The sequence below is a fragment of the Parus major genome, chromosome 1A (assembly GCF_001522545.3).
Source record: "Parus major isolate Abel chromosome 1A, Parus_major1.1, whole genome shotgun sequence".
Taxonomy (NCBI): Eukaryota; Metazoa; Chordata; class Aves; order Passeriformes; family Paridae; genus Parus; species Parus major.
The window spans coordinates 54,209,631-54,232,601 of NC_031773.1; the positions used below are offsets into that span (position 1 = coordinate 54,209,631).

Consider the following 22,971-nt stretch of genomic DNA (forward strand, 5'->3'; position numbering starts at 1 on the left):
CACTGCAAGAATTAACTACACTTTGTTGCAGAAGGATCTCACAGTATTGAAGACAGGCAAAAATGATGGTACAAGAAACAGTATTGGTACAGATACAAGCATCAGAGAGTGAGCACACACACACACTCTAAATCTGCATACAGATTGATGTCTAAAAACCTGGTATTTCCAGTCACAGTAGGTGTCCTGGAATTTGTGTTGGGAGTGCTGTGAAATTATCACTCACTGCTTGGAAGAGGTCAAAAAAGGCAAGCAGAAGATTAGGAATTAGCAGGAGAAGAGAACAAGAACCAGAATGCAGTCTGATGTTATTGTGCAGCACATATCTCTTGAAAGGTGATTCTGGCCTCTTTCTCAAAAGGATGGATTAGAGTATGAAAGTATCCAGAGAAGACTGACAAGAGGAATCAGAAATGCAGAACAGCTTCCATGTGAGGAGAGTACAAGACCAGCTGACTTCAGTGTGAAAAGGAGACAGCCTTAGGTGAAGGCACAGGGGCTCAAGGCATGGAAGTGCCTTTATCCTGAGTGACAAGCTGATGGTTACCCACAACTCATTCAGCACACCAGAACTAGGGGACACCAAACTATATGATCAGGCAGAAGGGTCACAGAACACAGGGGGAAATCTTGGTGTGCACACTCTGTAATTTAATGATGGAGCCCAGTGCACAGGATGCTGTAGAAGCCAAAACTATAAATAGATTTGAAAAAGCAGTCAGAGACATTATGGAAGAAAAGTCCATCAGTGGCTTTTAAAAGCAAAAATAGCAAGTAACTCCTGACTCAGGAAGTCTTTAAACTGCAGATTACTGCAAGCTGGGAAAGAACTGGAGAGAAGCATTATTGTTGCTGGCCCTGTTCTCACAGCGCTTTTTTCAGCAGCTGCTGCTGATTGCTCTCAGGGGCAGGCCACAATACGAGGTGACCCAGCAGGAATTTAAGAGTCCTGCCACCCCCTCAAAACCCTGGGGCAGACCTCCCTCCTGGTACTGTCCCCAAAACTCCTGAGCTGAAGAGGGAAGCAGCTCACCCTAGGGCACTGAGCCCTGAGTACAGCTCTGGGCTACCCCAAGGTCCTCCCTGGAGGTTAAGAGGTTTTAGCTCCAGCTCAGAGCTGCACTGCAGCAGTGGCACAGCCTCGGAACTGGGGCTGGCAGTGAACAGTCACACTGCTTTGAATGGAGGCTGGAAGGACAGAACTCCATTTGTATCCAACTAAGGAGACATAACCTTATGCCTCTCTTCTGCCACAGACCCCATAGCACTCCATACTGTCCCTAGAACGCTCCTTAGTAGAAGGAAATGTCCTCCTGTCATCTGCTACAGTTTGACTTCATCGTTCTTAAACATGGGTGACCACAGCTATGCACAACACAACACCATATGATGCCTGCAAGTCTGCAAATGGAATTGTCATATTCCCACCTCCCCTTCAGTAAGAGAGTGGTCCACCTTGGAAATCCTCCTACTTTCCTCCAAGTGGCCAGGTTTGGACTGGAGGTGTGTCCCACGTGGATTGCTGTGAGAGTCCAGGCCAGTCACCATGGCTGCTGTGGCTCGAACAGCAAACAATGTTTGAGGGAGAAAACAGGGAACTGAGACTGGCCCAGTGGGTCAGAGTGTGGTGTTAATAATAGTGCTGAGACTGTAGGTTTGATCCCATCCCCATAAGGGCCATTCACTTGAGAGCTGGATTCGATGATCCTTGTGGGTCCCTTCCAAGGCAGAATATTCCATGAATCATGCAGAGGGAAGAAACCCCAGTTCCATATTTTTAAAAAAAACAGACCCACTAAGAGAGCTCCAACCACTTCAGTAATGTTTCCTGAAGACCAAAGGGTACACATAAAAAACTATTTCATACTTTTAGTGCTGCATAAATTAAACTTTGCTCTGGCCAATAAGTTAGGAAATAAAGCTCAACCCGTGTGCAGATCACCTGCGTGTCTGCAATTACTTCACAATTAGACAACTGCTGAAAGCAGCTGGAGGCAAATGCAATACATTTTCTAGCAAAACACAAAATGAAACAGTCTGTTTCAATGCAAGAAAATACATAAATGAGGTTGTTAACAGAGCTGTTTGGCAAAGAGTAATCAAATAAAATAAAATATGGTACATTAAGTTTGGCACTTCGTGGCATTTTATTTTTGCCATTAGAACATTGCTAAAGAAATTTCAATATATTCAGTAGTGTTACTATGGCATTCTGGAGTGTTGCAAAAAACTTTTGCTATGTCTTTAGAAACTGAAGCGTTACGCTATCATTAAATCTACAGAATCAAAGTTACTTAAAAACAGGATGTCTTAAAAATGTGATTGTCAGAACCAAAGTTTGTCCATCAGCATATAAACTGCTTACACCAGTTTTTGCACAGTTACCAGAAAACAGAGAGTGTTATTTTATGATAATGAAAATGTTAATTAGATCAATGCATCAATAGCACAACTTTAAAGAAAACTATTCCATGTAACAAACTTACTTTAAACAATATAAAAATGCAAGTATTCTCCTGTGGTCACTCCTACCTGAAAAGGGATTCTCGTGACAGCCAGATTTCATTCTGTTTCACGGTCTTCCAAGAGAAGAGCAGCAGCAGCAAAGCAAAGAGGGTGGGAACAGTAATTCTCCATTTATTTAGCCATGTAGACAGCTTTTTTAGACCATGGACAAAAAGGATGCAGTACCCCATGCTGTGAAAAGAAAAAAATTTTAAAAAAATTAAAAAAGCAAAATGTACCAAAAGTTACATTTGAAGTGTCTGATTTATATGCAAGACCATCCAGTATTGCATTTATTATACAATTACAGGGGGTTTTGGACTAATGATATTTTCTGGGCTAACAAACTTCAATTCAACAGCAGTTTTCCTCAAGTCACTACACAATTTCCAAATTAATCTAAATGATAGACCCAGATGCCAAAAGTACAGTTGCATATATAATACCACCCAGCATAATGGTAGCTTACACCAGCCACAGAAGGCAGCTGCTTTTCTGAACAGCAAGCTAAGAAAGCACCATGTAATAACAGTAATAGTGAGCACTACTGGAGCAGTGTGGAAATGACAAGGATTTTAACAGGGGGAAGTCTCTAAACAATCCCAGTGGTGGCTGCTATTAATTCCAGTTTACAAATTGTGAAGCTGAGGCAGGAGAGCGAGTGCTGTAATCAGTGCTGGTGCAGGAGCAGGTGGCAGAGACCACCAAAAGGCAGAAGTGCCTGTCTGGGTCTGGCACTTGTACATCAAGGCCAGCCTGTCCCTTCTAGTGCCCAGCCCAGAGGAGCTGAGATGTGCTGGCAGATCTTCCTTGCTGCCCTTCCATGAACTGGCACACAGTCGTTTCCAGCCCCCAGCACTTGCACGGCTCTCCATGAATAACCACTGTGGCATTTTCACAAGCCAAATTTGGACTGAAGTCTCACTCCTGAATAAATTTAAATCAGTTCAGTAATTATTTACCTTAATTTGAGGTTTATGTTAATTCCTCCAATGATGTCCCTTCTGAATTAGAAATTCAGTGCTTTTGGTTGCTGTACTTCATAATTGCTAATTCTACTTGTAATTTTTTACAAGGAATTTAAATTTCTATTGCTCAACAAATTTCATTAGCTTATCTAGAACTCTTCAGGTTACTTAGCACCTGATTTAGTGTTAGACTTAAAATCTATCTTAGTCCAGGCAGCTCTCCCTGATGAAATAAGGGAGCAGAAGGCTCTTGAATAACACTTGAGGACAATCAATAAACAGGGACAAATGCACTTCCCAAACACTGGCACACCTTGAACCCCAGATGAATCCACACTTAAAAGCAGGCAGGCTGGAGGTAGAGAGATCATTGCACCTGCCCACAGTCTGGCCAGAGATTTACAGGTTTTCCTAATCTGTACAGAGACGCTCGAGCAACTTCCCAGTGAGAATGTTACAGGAAAAACTAAGAACAAAATTCCCCTGTCAGAGGTGACCTTGCAGGCAAGCACACAATATGGTGACAGTCAATGTGAAAATCAGAAAAAGGAAAATGTTCCATATTTGAGGAGCTCTGTGTGTGCTTCTTGGCATGGTTTCTCTGCCCTCTTAGAGAGCTGGACACATTGCTATAGCTTAGGATTCCCAGGGATGGATAAGGACAAGAATTCTTCCTTTCACTGAGGAGAAAACCTGCCTTTGTTGTACGTGCTGATTAGCACCACTGCATTGTCTCTGGCACAGTACAGGTGCCTTATAGAACACTGGGAGATAGGGGGAAAATCCAGAGATAACACCAGATTTTCTGATCATTCAGGACTCTTTCCCGGTTGTTTTTGAGTTCTCCCAGTTTTCAGAAATGATTACCTATATATTTGTGTCACTCAATTATGCTTGCACTTTGCTGTAACACATTTCTTGTAGTTGTGCTGTTTGTTCATTAACTCTTTTGCACATATATATTTATTGCACTTACATTAACTGCAAGCAAACATTTGGAATTATAGAGATGCTTGTGCCAAACAATCCAGCCTTTACAATTATTGAACCCTACTTTAAAACCTCTGAAAAGCTAATCTCAGTAATAATCCCTCCCTTTCCAACAAGGAATGCCTCAAAAGCCTGCAGATGGTTTTTGCTCAGTTATTTTGCCTTTCCTCAATTTTATCCTTCCCCTGGAATTAATTATCTGAAATAAATATTATTTAATTACTTTAGCACAAGGCCATTTTCAAAGCAATTTCCCTATACCTTCACATATTCAAGAACAGACCCTTTCTACAGAATCATGAATGCATCCAGAAAACAAAAAATGCAAACGTCAGTGTCTTGGTATTTATGTCAAATCCTGTCCCAGCTGTTGGGAATTTCTGCCTTAGCAGCAGTACTCAGTCTGAGGCACAGCCAGCATCACATTTCACCTCCTCCAGATCCTGTGATCTGCTCTAAACAAAACAGAGTATCCGTACCAATGTATTAAAGAAAATCTGTCAAAAAGCCATAATTATATTACTATTGTTTCTTAGTTCCAAAACCACATGATCTGTCACACCTTACATCACTTGTTTCACACTAGACCCAACAGTCCCAGTACAGAAATTAACTTTATCACAGAGACCATGCCATTTTGAGCTAGTGAAGCATCAAACTTGCAAAGATGGAGCTGCTGCAGCAGCAGTCTGCCCTGGCAGTCACTGGACCTGGAGAACCCCCACACCTCACCACAGTTCATCCCCAGATGCAAGTTCATCCCATTTCCCTTGCTCCCAACCTCACCAGGCTTCAGAGGAGCCCTTTGAAGCTGCTCTGACTTTAATCCAGTCAGCATCAGCCCAAGCAGCGGTACCCTGGTGGAAAGAGCCTGCACAGGTGAGGCTGCACTCGGATGATGAAGGCAACTTTCCAGGTAATGCTTCCAATGTGGTTAATTCTGCTGTGACCCTGCCACTGCCTACAAACACAGAGAACATTTCAAATAGATTTGCTTTTCTTCTCAGAGTGATGGGGGACCTGACTCCGTATCAAACCTTACCACTGGCTCGCCAGGAAATCAGGTTTTACTCACACACACAGAAAAAAAAAAAAGAAAAAAAAGAAAATGTCTCAAAAGGACCTTTCATCAAAGAATTGTTTGCCACTTGGAAAACTTACCCTTAAGTACTACATTCCAGACATCTCAGTAGCTAACTGCTACTTGAGGCTGAAGTGCTTCAGTTTTGGGGGTTATTTGGTTTCTTAGTTAACTCTAGCATTTATTTCCTAGAGAGGGAACCATTTCTCCTGAAGGGTTTTTCTCTCAGCATTGCCATACAAGCACTTTTCTGAAATACTCTGTAGCAAAACCAAAACAATGGGAAACAAGCAAAATCTCCAAACCACTTTTCTAAGTCCATTTTCCACTGGATTATTGTAAAACTGCTAAGTTTGTTTTTTGGTGGGTTTTTTTTGGGGCAGGGGAGAAGGGTTGGGTTTTTTTTTTTGGCTTTTGTAGGACAAGCAACAGCCTGCTGCAGCAGTGAAAAGTCCAAGCCAGCCTGGTCCCTGGGGTCCTGAGAAACAGCTCACCAAGTTAACATGGTAGTAGACTTCATGTGGGCTCACAATGAGCATGCATTACAGGAGAACCTGTAACTTCAGAAATTCCAGGATGCAGCAGAAAAGCTGGGCAAATGGACCAACAAGCCAATGGTTTCATGATTCCCCATGGCTTCAGACTCCTGCAGTATTGAAGTGGTGCGTGCCCTGAACTGCAGGGAGGGCTGAGGGCCAGGCAGCCCAGCAGGGAAACCCTCTGTGCTACTGCCATGTGATTCTGGCAGATTGCACACAGGGAGCTGGGAAATGACACATCTTTTTCTATAATTTCTGTGGTTTGTCAATATTGTTCCTCCTCTAAGGAAGCCAAGTGATAGGAGGCACAAGCAGATGGGAATGTGGTGGCATATAGACCTTATTTCCAGTGGTGCTCTATATGTATTGCCCTAGAGCCAAAACAGCATATACTTAATATTTGCAAACACATCTTGGGTAATTAGATTGCAAATTCAACCTTTCCTTTGGCCACTACGGCTCCTTTCCCAAGGCGAGGCTGTTACTGACAACACTTGCACACAGCTCTGCTCTCCACAGATGAGGTTTCTCCCTTTTTACTAAAAAGTCAGGAACCATTTCACTGTGTTTGGCTCTTGTGGTGGGGGCAGCTAATCAAATCTGCATGTGCCACAGCCCAGGATTACCAGGATGCTCCACTATAGCAAACTGCTTGCATCAGAAACCATTTTACTTCCCCTCAGAAATTGCTTGGAGACCTGCTGCTGTGTAAAACTCCTGAAGAGAAGGGCATGTTCTAGTCATGCCTTCTACTGCATTTTTCAAGTTGTGACTGCACAGTGCACGGTCAGAGCAGGCTGAGAGCTGAAATTCTGAGAGAACCAGCCTGGACAGCAGCAGCTGCTGTTCCAGCCTTTTCTAACTCGCTCAGGTAGGACTGTAAAAGGAGTTTGAAAAGGGTGGGAGAAACTGTGCAGAAAAGTTGCTTTCCTCACACTTTTTAATGGTACTTTTGTAGATGTCAAACCTTGTGAACTAGTTGGGGTTTTTTAAAAACTGATTTAATCTCAGCAACATGAATGTAAACTTGGAGTAAATCCACTGATTTCATCAAAGCAGTTACTCTAGATTTCATAGCTCAGCCTAGATAAGGATCCAGACGCATCCATGCATACATATCAGTTTGGGAAAGAGTTGTCTATAAGCAGCCTGTGGAAACATGGAAGAAACACTGCCGTACTCAGGGGCTGCTAATGCAACAAAAGGGATTATATCAAAAGTATACTGAGAGCAGAAAATGCACTTGGCTTCGACATTTCACCCGGGAGGCTCTTTCTGGGCTGCAAAACTCCTTCTTGATTTCCAGCACTTATTTAAGATGACTCCCTTACCCTCCATAAAAATCAACCCTCACTTCCAAGCTGCTCTGAAGCAAGTTTAACCCTTGTGCTCACGACCAAATGCATGTTCTGCTGCTGCCCTTCAGAGAGCAGCGAGCACAGCCCTTCAGAATCTTGCTGCCAGGTCCAAATGCTGAACACAAACATTCGTATTCTCTGTTTTATAGTTCCCCACAAGCTTCTAAGCCTCAGTACCACACATCTATTACCTGGCACAACACACTTTACATGCTCCTAGTCTAGCTACTGCAGCTCTGCAGCCTGACAGAGGAGAGGCACTGAGAGGAAGAGGCAAAGCCAGCTGAAATGCAGCTTGCAGGCAGGGCTGCTGCTGCAGGGGAAAAGACAGCTCATTCCTGTTAAACTCATCGGCTCTGCTCACACTTCTCTAATGGAGAGTAATTGATTGCAAAAAGCATGCTTGGCATGCCCTGTGGGCTGCTCCTGCCTCACCACAGCAGTCAGATGTGGAAAGGAGCGCTGGCTAGCCAGGGTGGTTCTTTCTGCCCCAAAAAGCACTCTCAGGGACACAGCTCCGGTGCTGAGCAGGGCTGGCAGAGTAGCAAAGATGCCTTTTATGAAAAATGTCACGTTTTTCAAGGTTGGAGCTGCTTGGGCCAGAATTAAATCTGGCCTTTGAAAAAGAATGTTTCCATCTGGAAATAGAGTGTATTTGTATGTTCACGCTAGGTTGCACTTGGGTCATAAAATCGTAGAAACATTAAGGTTGGAAAAGGCCTTCAAGATCATCAAGACCATGATCAAAAAAAAAACCCCATTATCTGGCCAGAAACTCAAAAGCTGTGACACTTTCTGCCAACTGGATCACCTGGATTCAAACCACAGTGCCACGTCAGGCCCAGACCTGGGGGTGCACATGCAGGATTTTGAGTCCTCAAAATTCCCCAGCCATGAAAACCCATGTGCTGATCTGGAATAACCACGCTCCACTGGCCCAGGTCTTCCAGGAATTCAGAGAAGTTTACCTTGCACTGCCAAGTTTACTGCTGGATTGAGACTTTGCCTTGCACCTGGTACAAGGAGAGCCTAAACTCAGCAAGTTACAGGCTAGATAACGTAACAGAAGTGTCAGCATGGGCCTAGATCAGGTCTAGATCAAACTGCCACCACCGAGTGCTCCAGCAGGGTTTAAATCAGCACTAATTATCCCAGAAAGGTGCTGGGGTGTGGCAGATAAACCTTGATGTCCCAACTCTCAGATGAGTGTCCCCTTCTAAAGGGGCAGTTCTGGGCTGCTCTCCCCAGCCATCCTTTTTGTTGTCCATCTCCTTTTGACTGTAAGCTTCATCTTGGCTTGGAAAAGACTTTTGTTTCTAATCTTTTTGTCTAAAGTTTCACTACAGTCAGCACACCTGGGCAAAAAGTTTTGAGTTAACTAAAACATGGTATTTTTCACAGGAAGATGTGAGTATCAAAGTATCAAAACTTTCTCAGGCAGATGGTACTAGAAGGGGAAAACCTGCTTAAAAGTCATGTTTTGGACTAAATGTCCAAAGGCAAGGAGGATGTGAAGTGTGTCTCTGTGCCACAGAGTAAGCCAGCAGCATTCACTGCTACTGAGTTTTGGAGAAAATGGGAAAAACATTGTTTAAACTGCCTGTCTCTCAGTAAGGATGACATGGAATTGATATACTTTTTCTTGGTCACTAGAGATTTTGAAAGACTTCAGGAAGATCATCAAGCTGTAATATTTAACATACAAAAAAATCCCACTGGAAAAAAAACAACAATCCCTACAGCTCAGGAGTATCAGTGTGACAACCAAGAACCAGCAACATACTTATACTGAGCCTGCTGAATAAATATCAAATTTTCACTGGAATTAAGCAGGCTTTTCCTGGAATAAAGTCTGCAGGTCATAATACAAAGACATAACAAATTATAAACACGGGAAGAATATATCTAACTTGGAAAGGTACCTTATGAGTTAGTGCTAAGACTTTGTCACTGGCTCTAAATTAAAAGCTCTGCAGGCCTATATTAAAGATACTTAGACATGATCAGCTAAGTAATCAAAATGATTTACCTCCACTAACAGTGTGATCCTCTAGGCAGAACATGAAGCAATTAGAGAAAATGCAGGAACTTTTCATTATTAAAGAGAAAATATGGACTAGAAATTAATGATTTCACTAACCCTTGAATAGCTATTCAACATTTGGACACATTTCCCCTTCCTTCAAAAAAGTCACATGACAAACAAACCCCCTTCATTAGAGTTTTGAGCCCAAGATTTCTACCTGAAATATTTACAGGTAATACAGAAACTTTTCAGGTTTCTAATTACTATATGAATTACGGAAATAAAACAGTTTAGAATGAGAAATCTGACATAATTCCATGTAGATTCCACTGAAATTTCCCTAGACCTTATACACTTCAGTGGAGATGAGTCTGTATGCTACAGTATTGATTTAAATACTGCCATAACTTCTGGAAGTCTATAATAGGAAACCATTTCCCATTCAATTCCATCACAACTCTCAAAAAACTCCATGTAAGAATATTATCTATTACATTTCACAAGGCATCATCTTAAGGCCAATGTATTACCTTGTAAATAAGAATTCCACTTTTAATCAACATGTCCAAGTAGATTACTTCCACAAGATGACATTAATTTATTCTTTTTTAAAACCAGTATCTTTACCTATCTCCATTATTTTCAAGAGCAGAATAAATGCATTTGAAGGTTTTCCTCTAGGTTAATCTATCACAACAAAACCAGAAATCTTTCCGCTATGGCCATTAACGCCCAGAACTCCACAAAAATTTAGCTTTTTCCTGTACATGCCCAAAACACAACACATTTCTCAAAAGCATGTTTTAAATTTAGTCAAAATAACGCAAAACAGCAGACTAGACCAAACATGCCATGAGCTCATCTTTTTCAGCTTTGCAGAATCATTTCCGTTTTTATTTCTACAACTTTATTGCCTTTTGCCAAAATATATGGCACTGGCATCTCAGCATTTCTTGCCTGCATTAACAGAGGTTGGCTGCTTCCATTTCTCCTTGAAGTGTTTCATAGGGACAGGGCAAGCCTCCAAAGGCAGGAGCTTAAGTTTGGACATGCATTTGCAAGGTAGCTGCTCCTGGAATTTAGCCTGCCTACCTTTATTAATGAGAACACTCTCTCTGCCCCCTTTTGAAGGGCAGAGTGGAGTTATTATCCCTTTTTCACAGATGGGGAAGCAGAACTGGGGTCATTTGCCTCAGCTGAAGTCCCAACCACCTCGCCTCCAGCCACGAGCCACTTTGCACAGGGCTGCTCAAATCAACACCCTGCAGCAGGGACAGCAATCCCTCACAGAAAAGAGGGAGTCAGCTGGGGCTGCAGTCTGGCCTACTGCCATCACATAATGGTCTCCCATTTCACTCCCAGTGCCCTCAGGTCTGCACCTGAATCACAGGGAATATAATCCAGTTCACTTCTTTTGAACTTTGGCTGCCCCATGGCTCCCGCAAGAACTGTTGCTCTGCAACAGAGCGCGCAACAAAATCATGTCTGTTTCAAGTAAATGGAACAGGTGTAATTTGGATTCCATATACAAATCCCAAATGACTTGTGGATTTAACTTGAAAACTGGCAAAATGCTTAATTGTGTCATTGAATTGAGATCATGGAGAAGATAAACTGGCCCCATGGAGCCAATGAGACTTTCACTGCTGACTTCACTGGGTCAGTGTTTGACTCCAAATGAAAAGAGAAGCTTCTTCTGTAAATCAGATCATCCTTTACAGGATCTGATCTAATACTGAAAGAATTTGGAAAGGCAAACAGAAATTCAGCTCCTGGTGAACTTGTAGCTCCAAATGACAATAAAGAAAGGAGTGGCATAGGAAACTGTAACCCCATTGCACCACTGGTCTTTAGGAAAATAAAGATAATGCGGAGTACATAACACGCTCCCAGAAGAGAAGCACTTGTAAGTCCCATCCCCAAGTGGCTGCCTTGCAAGCTCTGAGCACTTCTGCTCAGAAATCATCAGGTTCATAAAAGTTATAGATAAATAACATGTACCAGGTTCCTTTCTTTCCCCTCAAATTACATAAATTAATAATGTTTGGGATTACACTAGTTGGAAAAAATGCATTAGCACAAAGCATTAAAAACGTGCTCTATACAAAGGCAAAAATTCATATGGCTCCCTGCTTTGCTACAGCATGAGGAAAACCATTTACCACAATGTGTTAATTTCTTGAAAAATACAAGTGTGCTTTTTCCTGTATTCTGTTTTTTTTGCAGCTTTTAAGATAGATGGTGAAGCAAATGCCACCCTGTATCAGCAGTGATCTCATCTGCTAGTATTGTCAATTAGGGCTGCAACATCAACCCTTGATATAGTGAGGAGCTGGCGAAAAAACCCGCCAGCAACCTGTAATTGCCTGTGCTGGGAAAGAGTAACTGTGCACCCTGCAACCCACTCACTGCAATATCCACCAGGAATGAGTGGCCATAAAAATGGGGCAGGTAGCACTGGATTGCCTATTGCTTTCAGCAAATTGGAAATAACCCACGGAGCGATGTTTTGGTTGATTTGTTGGTTCATATGAGGCTGTGAAAACAGCTTAAGTTGTCCAGCTATGACACAAGAGCTCAGCCAGGAGCCACAGCTATCAGGGTAGCAGTGAAAGACGAGGAAAACGCAGAAATTGCTCTGGTAGGAGAGGTCTGATCTGATGAGGTGAGGGCAGCCCCAGCTCTGTGGGAATGTCAGGAGAGCAGGCAGCTCCTGGATAGCCCCAAAGTCTGCACTGCTGCTCCTGTTTCTGCACAGTAAAGGGCTGCAGCGAGGAAGAGCTGCTGCTCCTGCGTGAATACAAATTGCTCACGACTCAGAATAACTACCTGCAATCAGTCATTATGCATTTTCAAACAATTACACTGTCTGTGGGGTTCTGAGCAGCATCTGCATCGACATTTTGAACAGGGAAAAATCTGTAATTTAAGTCTTTCACTGATTCAGCTTTTTAAGTGATGCCACTTTGGAAAACTGGCCTAGAGAACTGTATCCTAGTATACAGTTCCTAGGTATTTCACACCCTTTGCCCTCCTTAAAACAAGTTTTCCCATCTTACATACAACAAAAAACAGAAAAAAACCAAAACCAAACAGGTAAAATCAAAAGTTAAAAGACAATGAATTGCTTTCCAATGAAATTTTTCAAGATAATACTATTATTAAAAATTCCTAATTTAAACAAGTTAGTGCTTGTAACCTTCAAATGAAAAATAAATACAAGAAATATTTTCTCCAAATATTTCTGTTTGGCTGACCACAATTAAAGAAAACATTCAAACATTTTGACATAGTTTGTATGCTTCTCCCCGAGGCAGGGCTGCAGACAAGAGAAATTGTTCCAAATATTCATCAATCCCCAGAAGGCAAGGCCCAGCCACATAATTAGACACAGCAAAAGGCTTACTTCTTTCTTCTTTCTATTTATAATATCTTTTACATAAATCCTTGGGTCCTTACTTAATTTTTATTGAAAAGAAACTGCTTGACATTTTCCCCAGGTACCTACTGAGCAATCCTGAATTAGGACTTGAGGCTGTGACACACATACACCACTGTCCCATCCATAAATATGCAAGTGTCACATCCATAAATATCGATAAAATATCCTATCTCTGTTTCAAGATTTATCCATAAATCTTGAAACAGAGATAGGATGTGCCTTCCAGCACAAGCCCAAAAACATAGATCACCAAATCCTCTCCATCTCTTTGAGGACTTTTTTCTAAATAAAACTCCACAGCAACCTCAGACTTGCTGAGACCAAACTCTGAAGGATAGGAAACCCCCTTTTCAAGATGTAACTTGAGAAAACTGCTACAAGCTGTTCTAAATAAAGAACACAAGCACTTCCTAAAGCCATCATTACTAAACTGCCATCCTCCCAAGGGAAAAAGCAGAACAAAACAAAAACACATTATTCTCGTGCTGCCATAGCCATGAATGTTAGAAGTCCCCCTCACCACCCCTGCAATTTTGGATCTGGAGGATGCAAGAGATGCTCAGCTCTCTCCAGATCATTTGGCAAGAAAGTCCCCACCTTTGCCATGCACTGCCAGGGTTTCCCTTCCCTTTTCATGCCAGCTACCTGCCAGTCTGGGTTAAGAGCAAAAACCAAAGCTTACAAAGCAGGACAGGAGTGATCTGAGCCAAGTATGAGATCCAGGGACTCTGACACAGACTTACTCCAGAGTAACCATTTAATCCTTCTACCTCAGCCCTTCTCACTGAATTTAAAAAAAAAAACAAAAACAAAAAAAACTGTCAATCACCTACTTTGTAGGTCATATATTTGCAAAGCCCTCAGGGAGATGGAAAGCATTATACAAACTATATGCACACATGTTAACGCTGATTAATTTTCTCTGTGCAAACATACCCTTTTTTCTTCTTCAGTGCCCCTCCTCTCATTATATCAGCAGTCTCATCTGGAGGAGGACGAGGAACTGCTGACAGCTGAAGTATTTTCCGCAGTTGTTCTTTTGAGATTCAGAAATGCAACCACTCAACACAGCCCTGTGTTCAGCTGACTGTTTCCTTAATAGCTTTGCTCTTTCATGTGTTTCCTCATTTTCTGTTACATGAATTTAAAGCAATCTGATTTCCAAGTTAATTTGAAATGATCCCGGATCCATTAGTTGAGGGTATCATTTGCAAAATAACTCTGAGAGACAACTTTCACTCGCTATACTTTCAGATGTACCCTCAGAAAACAAAGACAGGGCTAGTGATGTGAATAAAGTCAGCAGAATTTGACCTAAAAAGCATGTCTGTGTACAGAGACAGAGGGATACAGCCTAACTGCGTAAAATCCTTGTAACACATGCAATAGCTCCTCCACAGCCTGAGGTTTACACCAATGAGCAGTGTTTTTGTGACAGTGCTTACACCAATGACAATCAGAATATATAGAGTTTTTCAGAAGACTATCTGAAAGCATTTTTCTTAGGATGTTTGAATGCACAATTTCTAAGGAAAATTATTTAAATGTTTTGTGGAATAAAATTTCTGTTTCAGTTGTCACAAAGGAACCCAGGGTGAAGCTGAGGACTTCTGTTTTGCCATCAGCTCCACAATGGCAGTTCCCATTAGATATAACAGAGGCTGGCCCCCTGCACCCAAGGGTAGAATTGGGATCCCTAACTTGCAGCATCCACTCATGCTCATGCATGGAACAAACTGTACTGGCACAAGTTTCCCAGAGATGTTGTGGAATCTCCCTCTTTGGACACATTCAAAAGCTCTTTGTATCTGGTCCCAGGCAACTGGGTTTGCTTGTCCAGGGGATTTGGACCAGATGACCTCCTAAAGTCCTTCCCAACCTCAACCAGCCTGTGTTTCTGTCAAATGGGCAATGTTCTGGTGCATCCTGGATGAATGGCCTCTGACTGCCAGTGCAGCCTCTGGTCTGGGTACTGTAGAGATGTCCCAAGTAACACCTCAAAGCTGTCCGTGCATAACTGCAGTTGGAAGCACCCAGACGGCTGAAGTGACAATTGTTAGAGGCTGGAAGCTGAGGGGAATTTCAGAGCACTGGCTGGGGGATGGAGACGTGGCTGGATTTTCCCCCTCCTCCTGTTCAACAAGTGCAAATCTCCACTCTGAGATGTGTGTGCAATCAGCAGCTCACAGGCAGGAGCCCATGTGCATATTCCACAACTGAATCCGGGAGCCTTCTGAGACAGAAAAAGTCTCCTGTGTATTTACTGACCACCTAATGGAGTGGGAAAGCCGAACAAGAACCCAATAAAAACATGACAGGCTAACTTTCCAGCTGCAGTCTTTAAGATAAAATCATCGAGGAATTTAATTTGATAATGCTACCAAGAAAAAGAGTCTTGGAGGACAATCCTCAAGAAACGACACCTCACCTCTGTATTGAGCTGTGTCAAGCACACCAAAAAAACCCTGTGTTTAAACAGAAGAGCAAGGATTTTGAGTAGCTTTGCTCCTGCCAAGCAATCTGCTCTCAGCTGACTATAAAATCTCTCATGCTGTAACGCCAAAACTCCTGGGCAGAGAACATACTGACTCGCAGTATAATGTTTGAAGTAGTTAAAAGGGAAGAAGCAATCATGCCTGCTTTCAGAAAATGAGATGGTGGTCTCATTAGCAAAAAAAAATTCAATTGCAATAGTTACCTCGGCATGTAAAGGACTCGCTCTGCCACCACAAATCCCACCCTGAAGAAGAGGTTGCTGGCTGGGATGAATGGGAAAACCAGGAACAACAAGCCAACCAAAACTTCTTTGTGTTCCAGTTTCTGCAATAATACAAAATTAAACAAGAATCAACTAAAAAAATCCAACTTAATTCACCTCTAACTTTCCCCTTTCTTTTGAGGGTAATAAAAAAGCAACTTAGATTAACATTTGGTATGTTATTTTGCATTTAAAAGAAACTTTTACAAGACACTAATCTTTGGTCTTTATGCACTCCTGGTGCATCTAATATGCCCAGAAGGTGTGCAAACACTACCCACTGTGTCTGTTATTACCCTTGGTATCTTTTCCAAGGTCAGCTCTATCATATGCATGCCACAGCTATCAGCTAAGATAGAACTCATGTTAGTAATATGTAAGTGTAGAGTGAATGTATACATTAGCATGTATACACTGTCTGTGACAGTGTGACTGTATGTAAGTACACAAATGCACATACACACAGGCTGCTGTGCTCAATCCTAAATGTTTATAACAGAGAAAAAGCTGCTCAGTCACATTTTGTGTAAAGAAAACTAGTCCCAAGTGACACATTAATGCAGTCATTTTATCTCTTTCAGGGAAAATATCTACACTTGAAATGATACTTTTGCACACAAGGTCTCCACACTCATACAGAGACAGAAATTTGAGACTTGCTGTATGCTAAAATTAATGTTTTTCACTTGAGCTCAGTTAATGCCCTCCACTTGTACTCACTTTAATGTTAGCTCGCTCTTTGAGGAGAAATTAAATTACCACATGCAATTCAAACCAACTGTGATCCATGGGGCCAACACAGGCATCTGGGGATGCAGTGGCCACTCATCTAGCCATGGAGAGACCCAAGTCTCCTGAGCAAGCTAAGTTTCAGGTTTAGCTCCAGCCCAAGAGGGTAAATCAGCTCTTGCTTCTCAAAGAATAACACCAGGATAGAAGTGAAGCTTTAGGCCTGTTCAATCACCCAGGCAGACATCTGTGCTCTCCTGGCTCAGATACTGCTTCTGTCTGCAGACATCGCAAGAAGCTTTGTCATGTTTAGAAACAGATGCAACCAGAATCACTTAATGGTTGCAGCACTTTCTAATTGTTGTGGGAAATTTCTCCGTTTTGGAGAGAAAATTGACTTCTCTTTGCCGGAGGGAGCTACGTTTAGAAACGCTGAACAAGATTTCTGAGTAGAGAAATGGAGCCCAATCAATGATGCGGGGCCAAGCAGTGCAAACTGTCTTGCTTTTGCACAGCTGCAGACTGCAACAGCAGTTACCACTGGTCTAGACAGTGGCTGAAATTCAGAAGTCCTACTACTAAAACATATTCATCCCATTCTGCGGGAAAGAAAACAAGTCTTTTCTACAGGTACCAGAAGCAAGGGTACGAGTCAGGAGGCTCTGATGTCGCTTCAGAGGAGCTGAACCACAGGATCACAAAGAAGTGCACAGATTTCTCCTGCCTCAAAGAAGAATCATGAGGCAGAGAGAGGAGTAGAATTCACGTCTCCAGACTTCTCTACCAATATGTGTTTTAAATAGCACCACAGTTATCTATGGTACTTCTATCATCCCCCTTTTCAGTATCTTGGATTCACAGTTACTGGTGCCTACATGCAGTCACAACAGCATCAAAAGTACATTGTTCTCAGAGCTGAAGGAGGCATCAGTCCGTAAAGATGATGAGCAAAGGTGCCTGGTAATTACAACAGAAAATTGAATAGGAAAAAGAAAAAAAAGGACTAAAAATTTCTTCAGTTCCAGCTCAGTTTCAACTTCTCTCCCCACCCAGATCTGGACATATACTCCATTTTTCTCCTGCCATTTGACTCTCCCTTCCCACTTTGTCTGACCTAATTATGGTGCCCATCTTCTGCCAGCACTCTGCCCCAGGGGTATGACACTGAAGACCCAGAGGCACAGCAAGGTAAGTTGGGCCCAAGGGAGTGTACTGCTGGCAGATACAACATTCTCAGTCCCCAAGATACACAGCTGCTTTCAACCAAGCCAGCCATCAAATATTTCTCCAGCTGTTGATCACTAAATCAATAATTGGGAAAACAACCTCTAGTTAAACATCTCTAGGAAGGATACAGCGTTATTCAAGGCTGCAGCATTGCAGATAAGCAAAGGAAACAATGCTAGAGAAAGACAAATAAAACTTGTACTTCAAATGGGAAAGAGGAAGATGTGGGAATTAGCTGAAGGATCAAGTGGATCTGCATACCCTTTTTCTCCCCAGAACAAATCACAACTCCATGCTAATGCCATTGAGGGCTGCCAGCTCAGTCCCTTGGGCAGGGCTCAGAAAGAGAAGCCCAGCAGAACAGCACAGCACAGAGCAGCAGAACCCTCCGTGGTGCTCCTTATTTCTGAAATAAAAAATACCTGGCAGTGCCCTTCTTAAAGCATTCCACTAAGGCAGAGGCTTTTGGGAAGAGCTGGTCCTCAAAGGCCAGGCTTCAGCTGGATTTGTGCTACGTGTGGTTCTGCCCGTGAGCCAGTCATAGGGCTGCAGGAACAGAGGGCAGCAGGAACTCCCATTCAACACAAGCCATAGAAAATTCCCTCCATATGATTTTCTAAATAAAACAAATCCAACCTATACATGACCTGTTACATTTTCCAGACAAAGAAATTAAATAAATATTAGGACCATTTATTTGGTTTAGCTACTTTGGTCTTACGACCCCACTTGAGATAGTTCAGCTAAAGGTGTCAGAATCAGCATCTTTCAGGTGCCCAGAGCAGCAGTAAAAGCTTTTAAAGAGTAATAGGCAATTTTGTTTGTCTTCTTTCTCCTTAAAATAAAATAGCTAGGACTAGAAATTATAGATCACTGCATTCTTTTCACAGAGAGACAATTCCTTTCCTCTTAAAGACAGTGCTTTTGTTTGGAAATACAAAGTTTGTCTTTTTGTGACTGTAGTCTCTGGTGGGGGGGAATCAACAAACATGTTTGAATTAACTTTAGAATGATTTCTCCTGTCAAGGACAAACTGATTCAAAACATTTGTTATAGTAAATAGTGCGGTGGGAGGGAGGAGTTTTGAAATTCACATCTAACTCATTACAATTAGGCCTTCATTATATTGTAACAAAAAAAACCCCACCAATAAAAACAACAAACCAAACCAAAAACTGATTTTAAAAAAAAAAAAAAGACAACCTTTCTGACTCTTTTTTCACAGACTTATCAAAGAACTAAAGAAAACTATTTCTCCCAAGAGCAATTCAAAAAAGTGTGTCTCTGTCTCAAACAGAGTATCAAAGAATCACTCCAAGGTCAAACATGATCAATACAGCAATGACTCTCAAAAACTGCTTCCTTAGAAATTTGGGGGGAAAGGAAGAAACTCTAAAATTTGCAACTGAAGAACTCTTTCCATTTTACATATAAGACATATTCCTGAGCCATAACTATTTCCTGACTGCCACTAAAGCACAAGCCTTCTACTAGGCAAAGCCCTCTAAGTGTGAGTGCAGGAGGGGCACAGATTTCTTCAACATAAATCTCATAACTATGGACTTGCAAAAACCCACTGCAAATTCCTTATTTTTCCCCTCAAGGAAGCACGGTCTGAGGTGCCAGATCCATGAAGTTTGCACTGTGCTGACAGGACTGATGTTCACGTTGCCTGGCACCTCCAAGGGCCGAGGCACTGGAAAGCAGAGCTGTGAGGACAGCATTTCTCTTGGCTGCACTAAGCTGTACCTCAGGGAAGACAGCAACTGCGCAAAAAAATCCAAGCAAATTCCATTGTGTTCTACCTCTGAATGTTTCCAAAGGTGTTTGCATGTGCCTGCCTGTTTGATGGGAAGGCAATCAAATGGGTTTAATTCCTTCCTCTGACAGTTTTTTCTGAGAATGAGGCAAGTGTCACCTCTCCACCATTTAGATCCAACAGCTCCATGGAGTAAAGACCTCCTTCCTAGCAAAGGCTTCAATCCTTCTGACAGTGAGCTCTGGATGGCCCATTGCAGAGAGTGAGATGTCATGCTTGGAACACCTGACTGCATGTGCAGAAAAGCAGCATGCAGGAAAGTTGGTAGAGCAGGGCTGTATAAAAGCAGTGATTGCTATTACACATTTTCAAATGCTTGCAGCCTTAGGATGTAAGTACATTATCCATCAAAAGACACACAGACTCAAAGGAGCTGCATGACTCTCTCTGCAGACCACAGACAGAGGATGGCACTTCTTCAGTTTATTCCTAACATCCATTTGTACAAACCCTTAGTGCAGACTGCACACAGACCTAGTTCATCTACTACCACTGCACCACTCTCTCTCGAGAAGCCACAAGTGGCTCAGCAATGTGACTCCTCACCAGCCTGCATCAAACCCCTGGCAGCATCTCACCTGGCAAGAGGTCAGCATCTGCAAACACCCACTCTTGCACTTTCCACATATACAGCATTAAAGATAAAAGAGATGGTATAGAAGCATGTCAAATTCACTCTCCACTCATGCATAAGGTGATAAAAAGAAAGCATTAAGTTAATCAGGAATTAACCTTAGGGACTGATTCCTTCAAAGGGAAAAAAAAAAATCTCTGTGGTTGAAAAGCTCACAGAAGCACTGGGTGTTTCCAAGTCCCACCTTTCTGGTGCTCACACGGATGGGCCATGGCAGAGCTGTACCATGCTCCGTGCACCATCAGCATGGTCTCCTTTAGGTCACCAGCAGAAACCTGGATGGGACACACACATCTTTATCTACTGTGACCAAACAGGAGGCCACTGTGGAGCTGTGGTTATTTCACTCTGCTGCCTGTGCCACTGCTTCCAAGTGAATGATGCCAAAAGTCGGGTGTCAACAGATGGTCCGAAAAACTCAAGCATTTGGTAAGCAAAAGGTAACTCACCAGCTTCAAAACTGGCTCAGACACCTGTCTTACTCAGCCTGCTCCTAGAAAAAGAGCCACAATTTCTGTAATCACTACATTTTATTAGGAGTTTAATTTTTTCATCTCATTTTAGAAAAAAAAATTAAATCAGCATCTTCAGTAGCACCAGCTACTTGAATGCCAGGCTTAGTAACTCGCTCATTTCCGAAAATAACTAATTTTTTCTTGGTGATCATCTAGTTTTGATAGAAATAGCCATGGATTTCTAATGCTATTTTTATAATCGCTGCTGACTGCTTAGTAACTACCTGACACGCTGATACTATTGCAAGTGTTTGGCAACAACAGAAACTATTTTCCAGTTCACCAGTGGCAGCACCTATTCAGGAACTGGTGCACAGGCAAACCAGTCAGAATCTGACCCCAAAACCCTTGAAAGGAGCACTGGCTTCCTCACTCAGGATTATCTGGAGAGAAATCCTTGGTGCACCTCTCAGACCACCCTAACAAGATCATTCATTCTCTGTTTCCAGGGGGAATGAAGTCCTGATCAGTGCCAGGTAAAACACTACATTTTTCAGGAATGCTGAAAATGCCTAAACTCTTTACTTACACGAGAACTGTGGGTACTCAACACCTCTGGAAATCTGGCTTTCTGTTATGGAATTAAAGCAGAGAGCAGTCCTTTCCCATTCCCATAACAGGGCACAGGTATATATTCCATAATATTTCACATTTTATATTCGTATCTTAAGAGTGAAATTTTGATATTTACTACTTTCTTTTTCCCTGTAGAAATCTGCTACCCATCCTTTCAGTTGTATGTTTATGGTCTTTCTCACCCAGGTTTCTAAAATTCCCTTAAGATATAAGCTCATTTTCCCAATCCTTAATCTCTGTAACCTCTAATTCCACTTGACAAGCCAATTTGAGCAGAATGAAGAAGCACACAAATCTTTGAAAGAGAAGTGGAACATTCCAAAAGGAAATAGGAAAATCAACAAATTGCTCCAGGAATTAGAACAATCATTTTGACCTTGTGGCTGCTTTTCCCTCTTCCCTTTCATTCTGTGACTACAGGCTGCTTGACTAGGTGGGGAAAACAAAACAAAACAGGTAAAATTCAATGCACAAATTTACATAAAAGCATGAGTCCTGGAAAAACAACTCGGTTTATGGTGAATTTGCTCTTAAGAGGGTAGCATGGAACAAGAGGAGCCTAACAAAAAACAAAACCCTCAATAGCTTGGCACCCCAATGTTTAACTAAGGCCAAGTAGCCACCATGAGCAATTATTACCTCTCTCAGCTGTAAATCTTTCGCTCCTCATTTCACCTACACTCTCCTGCTCACCCCTACTACTGTGCCATTCCAAACCCTTTCAGCTCTGAGTAGGTCTTGAAATACTAACTCAAATCAGAAGAAGAAAATGGCAGAATAAAAGGAGTAATTCAGCATTAATATGCTGAAAATGGCAGAACTACCTGCCCCCATGATAATTACCTACACCACCCTGCAGGCAGTAAGAGCCCATTTGGTGAGATGCTGAATATCTTCATAGTGAGCCAAATCAGAACTACTTCAAGCTGTGGTTGTATTTACCCAGAGTACCACGCTCCAAACCTGTTATTTTCAAACATCTACCGAGCAAAAGAAAATCTGATGCAAAAGGTATTTTGACAGTTCTTGTGTTTGTTTTTTTAATCCAAAACAGCAGTCACATACAGACCAAGGCAGCTTTTCCCTTTAGCTTGAGTCTGTCAGCTGGCACAGCGAGCTCCCTGGGAAAGCTTCCCTGCTCCTTCCAGCCCCACCAGGGACCCACACACAGCTGATGTGGCTGCAGCACTCAACAGGGCAGAAACACAGCCAGCAAGCTCAGGGTGCCTGAAAGGGGCTCCCCCCTTCCTCCAGATTTCACTAAACAGAGTCTTTCTGGCTTAGTACTCTCTCCCTGCAGCAAATATTAACAACACAAGCAGCACAGAAAAAAGCTTGCTGCTAAGGATTAAGAACATCAGTCCTGACCTTCTCTCTATGTGGAAGGAATTCAAGTGGCCCTCAGGAAAATGAAAGCAGGATTTATTTTAAATGGACCTTTTATGGAAATGACTGTGGTTTCCAGCTCGTCAGATAGACTCCATCAATAAATAGCCTTATTCACCTTGCTGTGCCTTTGAAGCAGGTATTGTTCTGGAAGTGTTGTGGCATATAAATTTTGCTAGGCGTACTTTCTAACTATGCTGGTACTACTGTAGAATATTATAAAAGGCAATTGTTCCCCAGAAAGGTCCATAAGCTGTGATTTATTAATGAAATGCCAAACCTGGGAAACTAGGCAAAGGTCTCATGAGTGCAGGGTAAAGTAAATAGCATGACAGAATACACACAGCGAGTGCTAGCAGAAACAACAGAAACATGCACACAAAAAGAAGATGCAAATGCATTCCTCTCCTGGATGGTA

At 42.3% G+C, this 22,971-nt stretch overlaps 1 protein-coding gene across 1 annotated transcript in view; it reads right to left on the reverse strand.

Moving 5' to 3' along the window:
- TMTC1 (transmembrane O-mannosyltransferase targeting cadherins 1) overlaps positions 1-22,971 on the reverse strand; it is a 134,233-nt gene that overhangs the window by 45,163 nt on the left and 66,099 nt on the right. Inside the window, exons 9-10 of the mRNA XM_015628669.1 lie at positions 15,608-15,729; positions 2,533-2,697 (exon numbers count right to left, since the gene is read on the reverse strand). Coding sequence (XP_015484155.1) covers positions 2,533-2,697; positions 15,608-15,729 — 287 coding nt within the window. The remainder of the gene's footprint in view (positions 1-2,532; positions 2,698-15,607; positions 15,730-22,971) is intronic.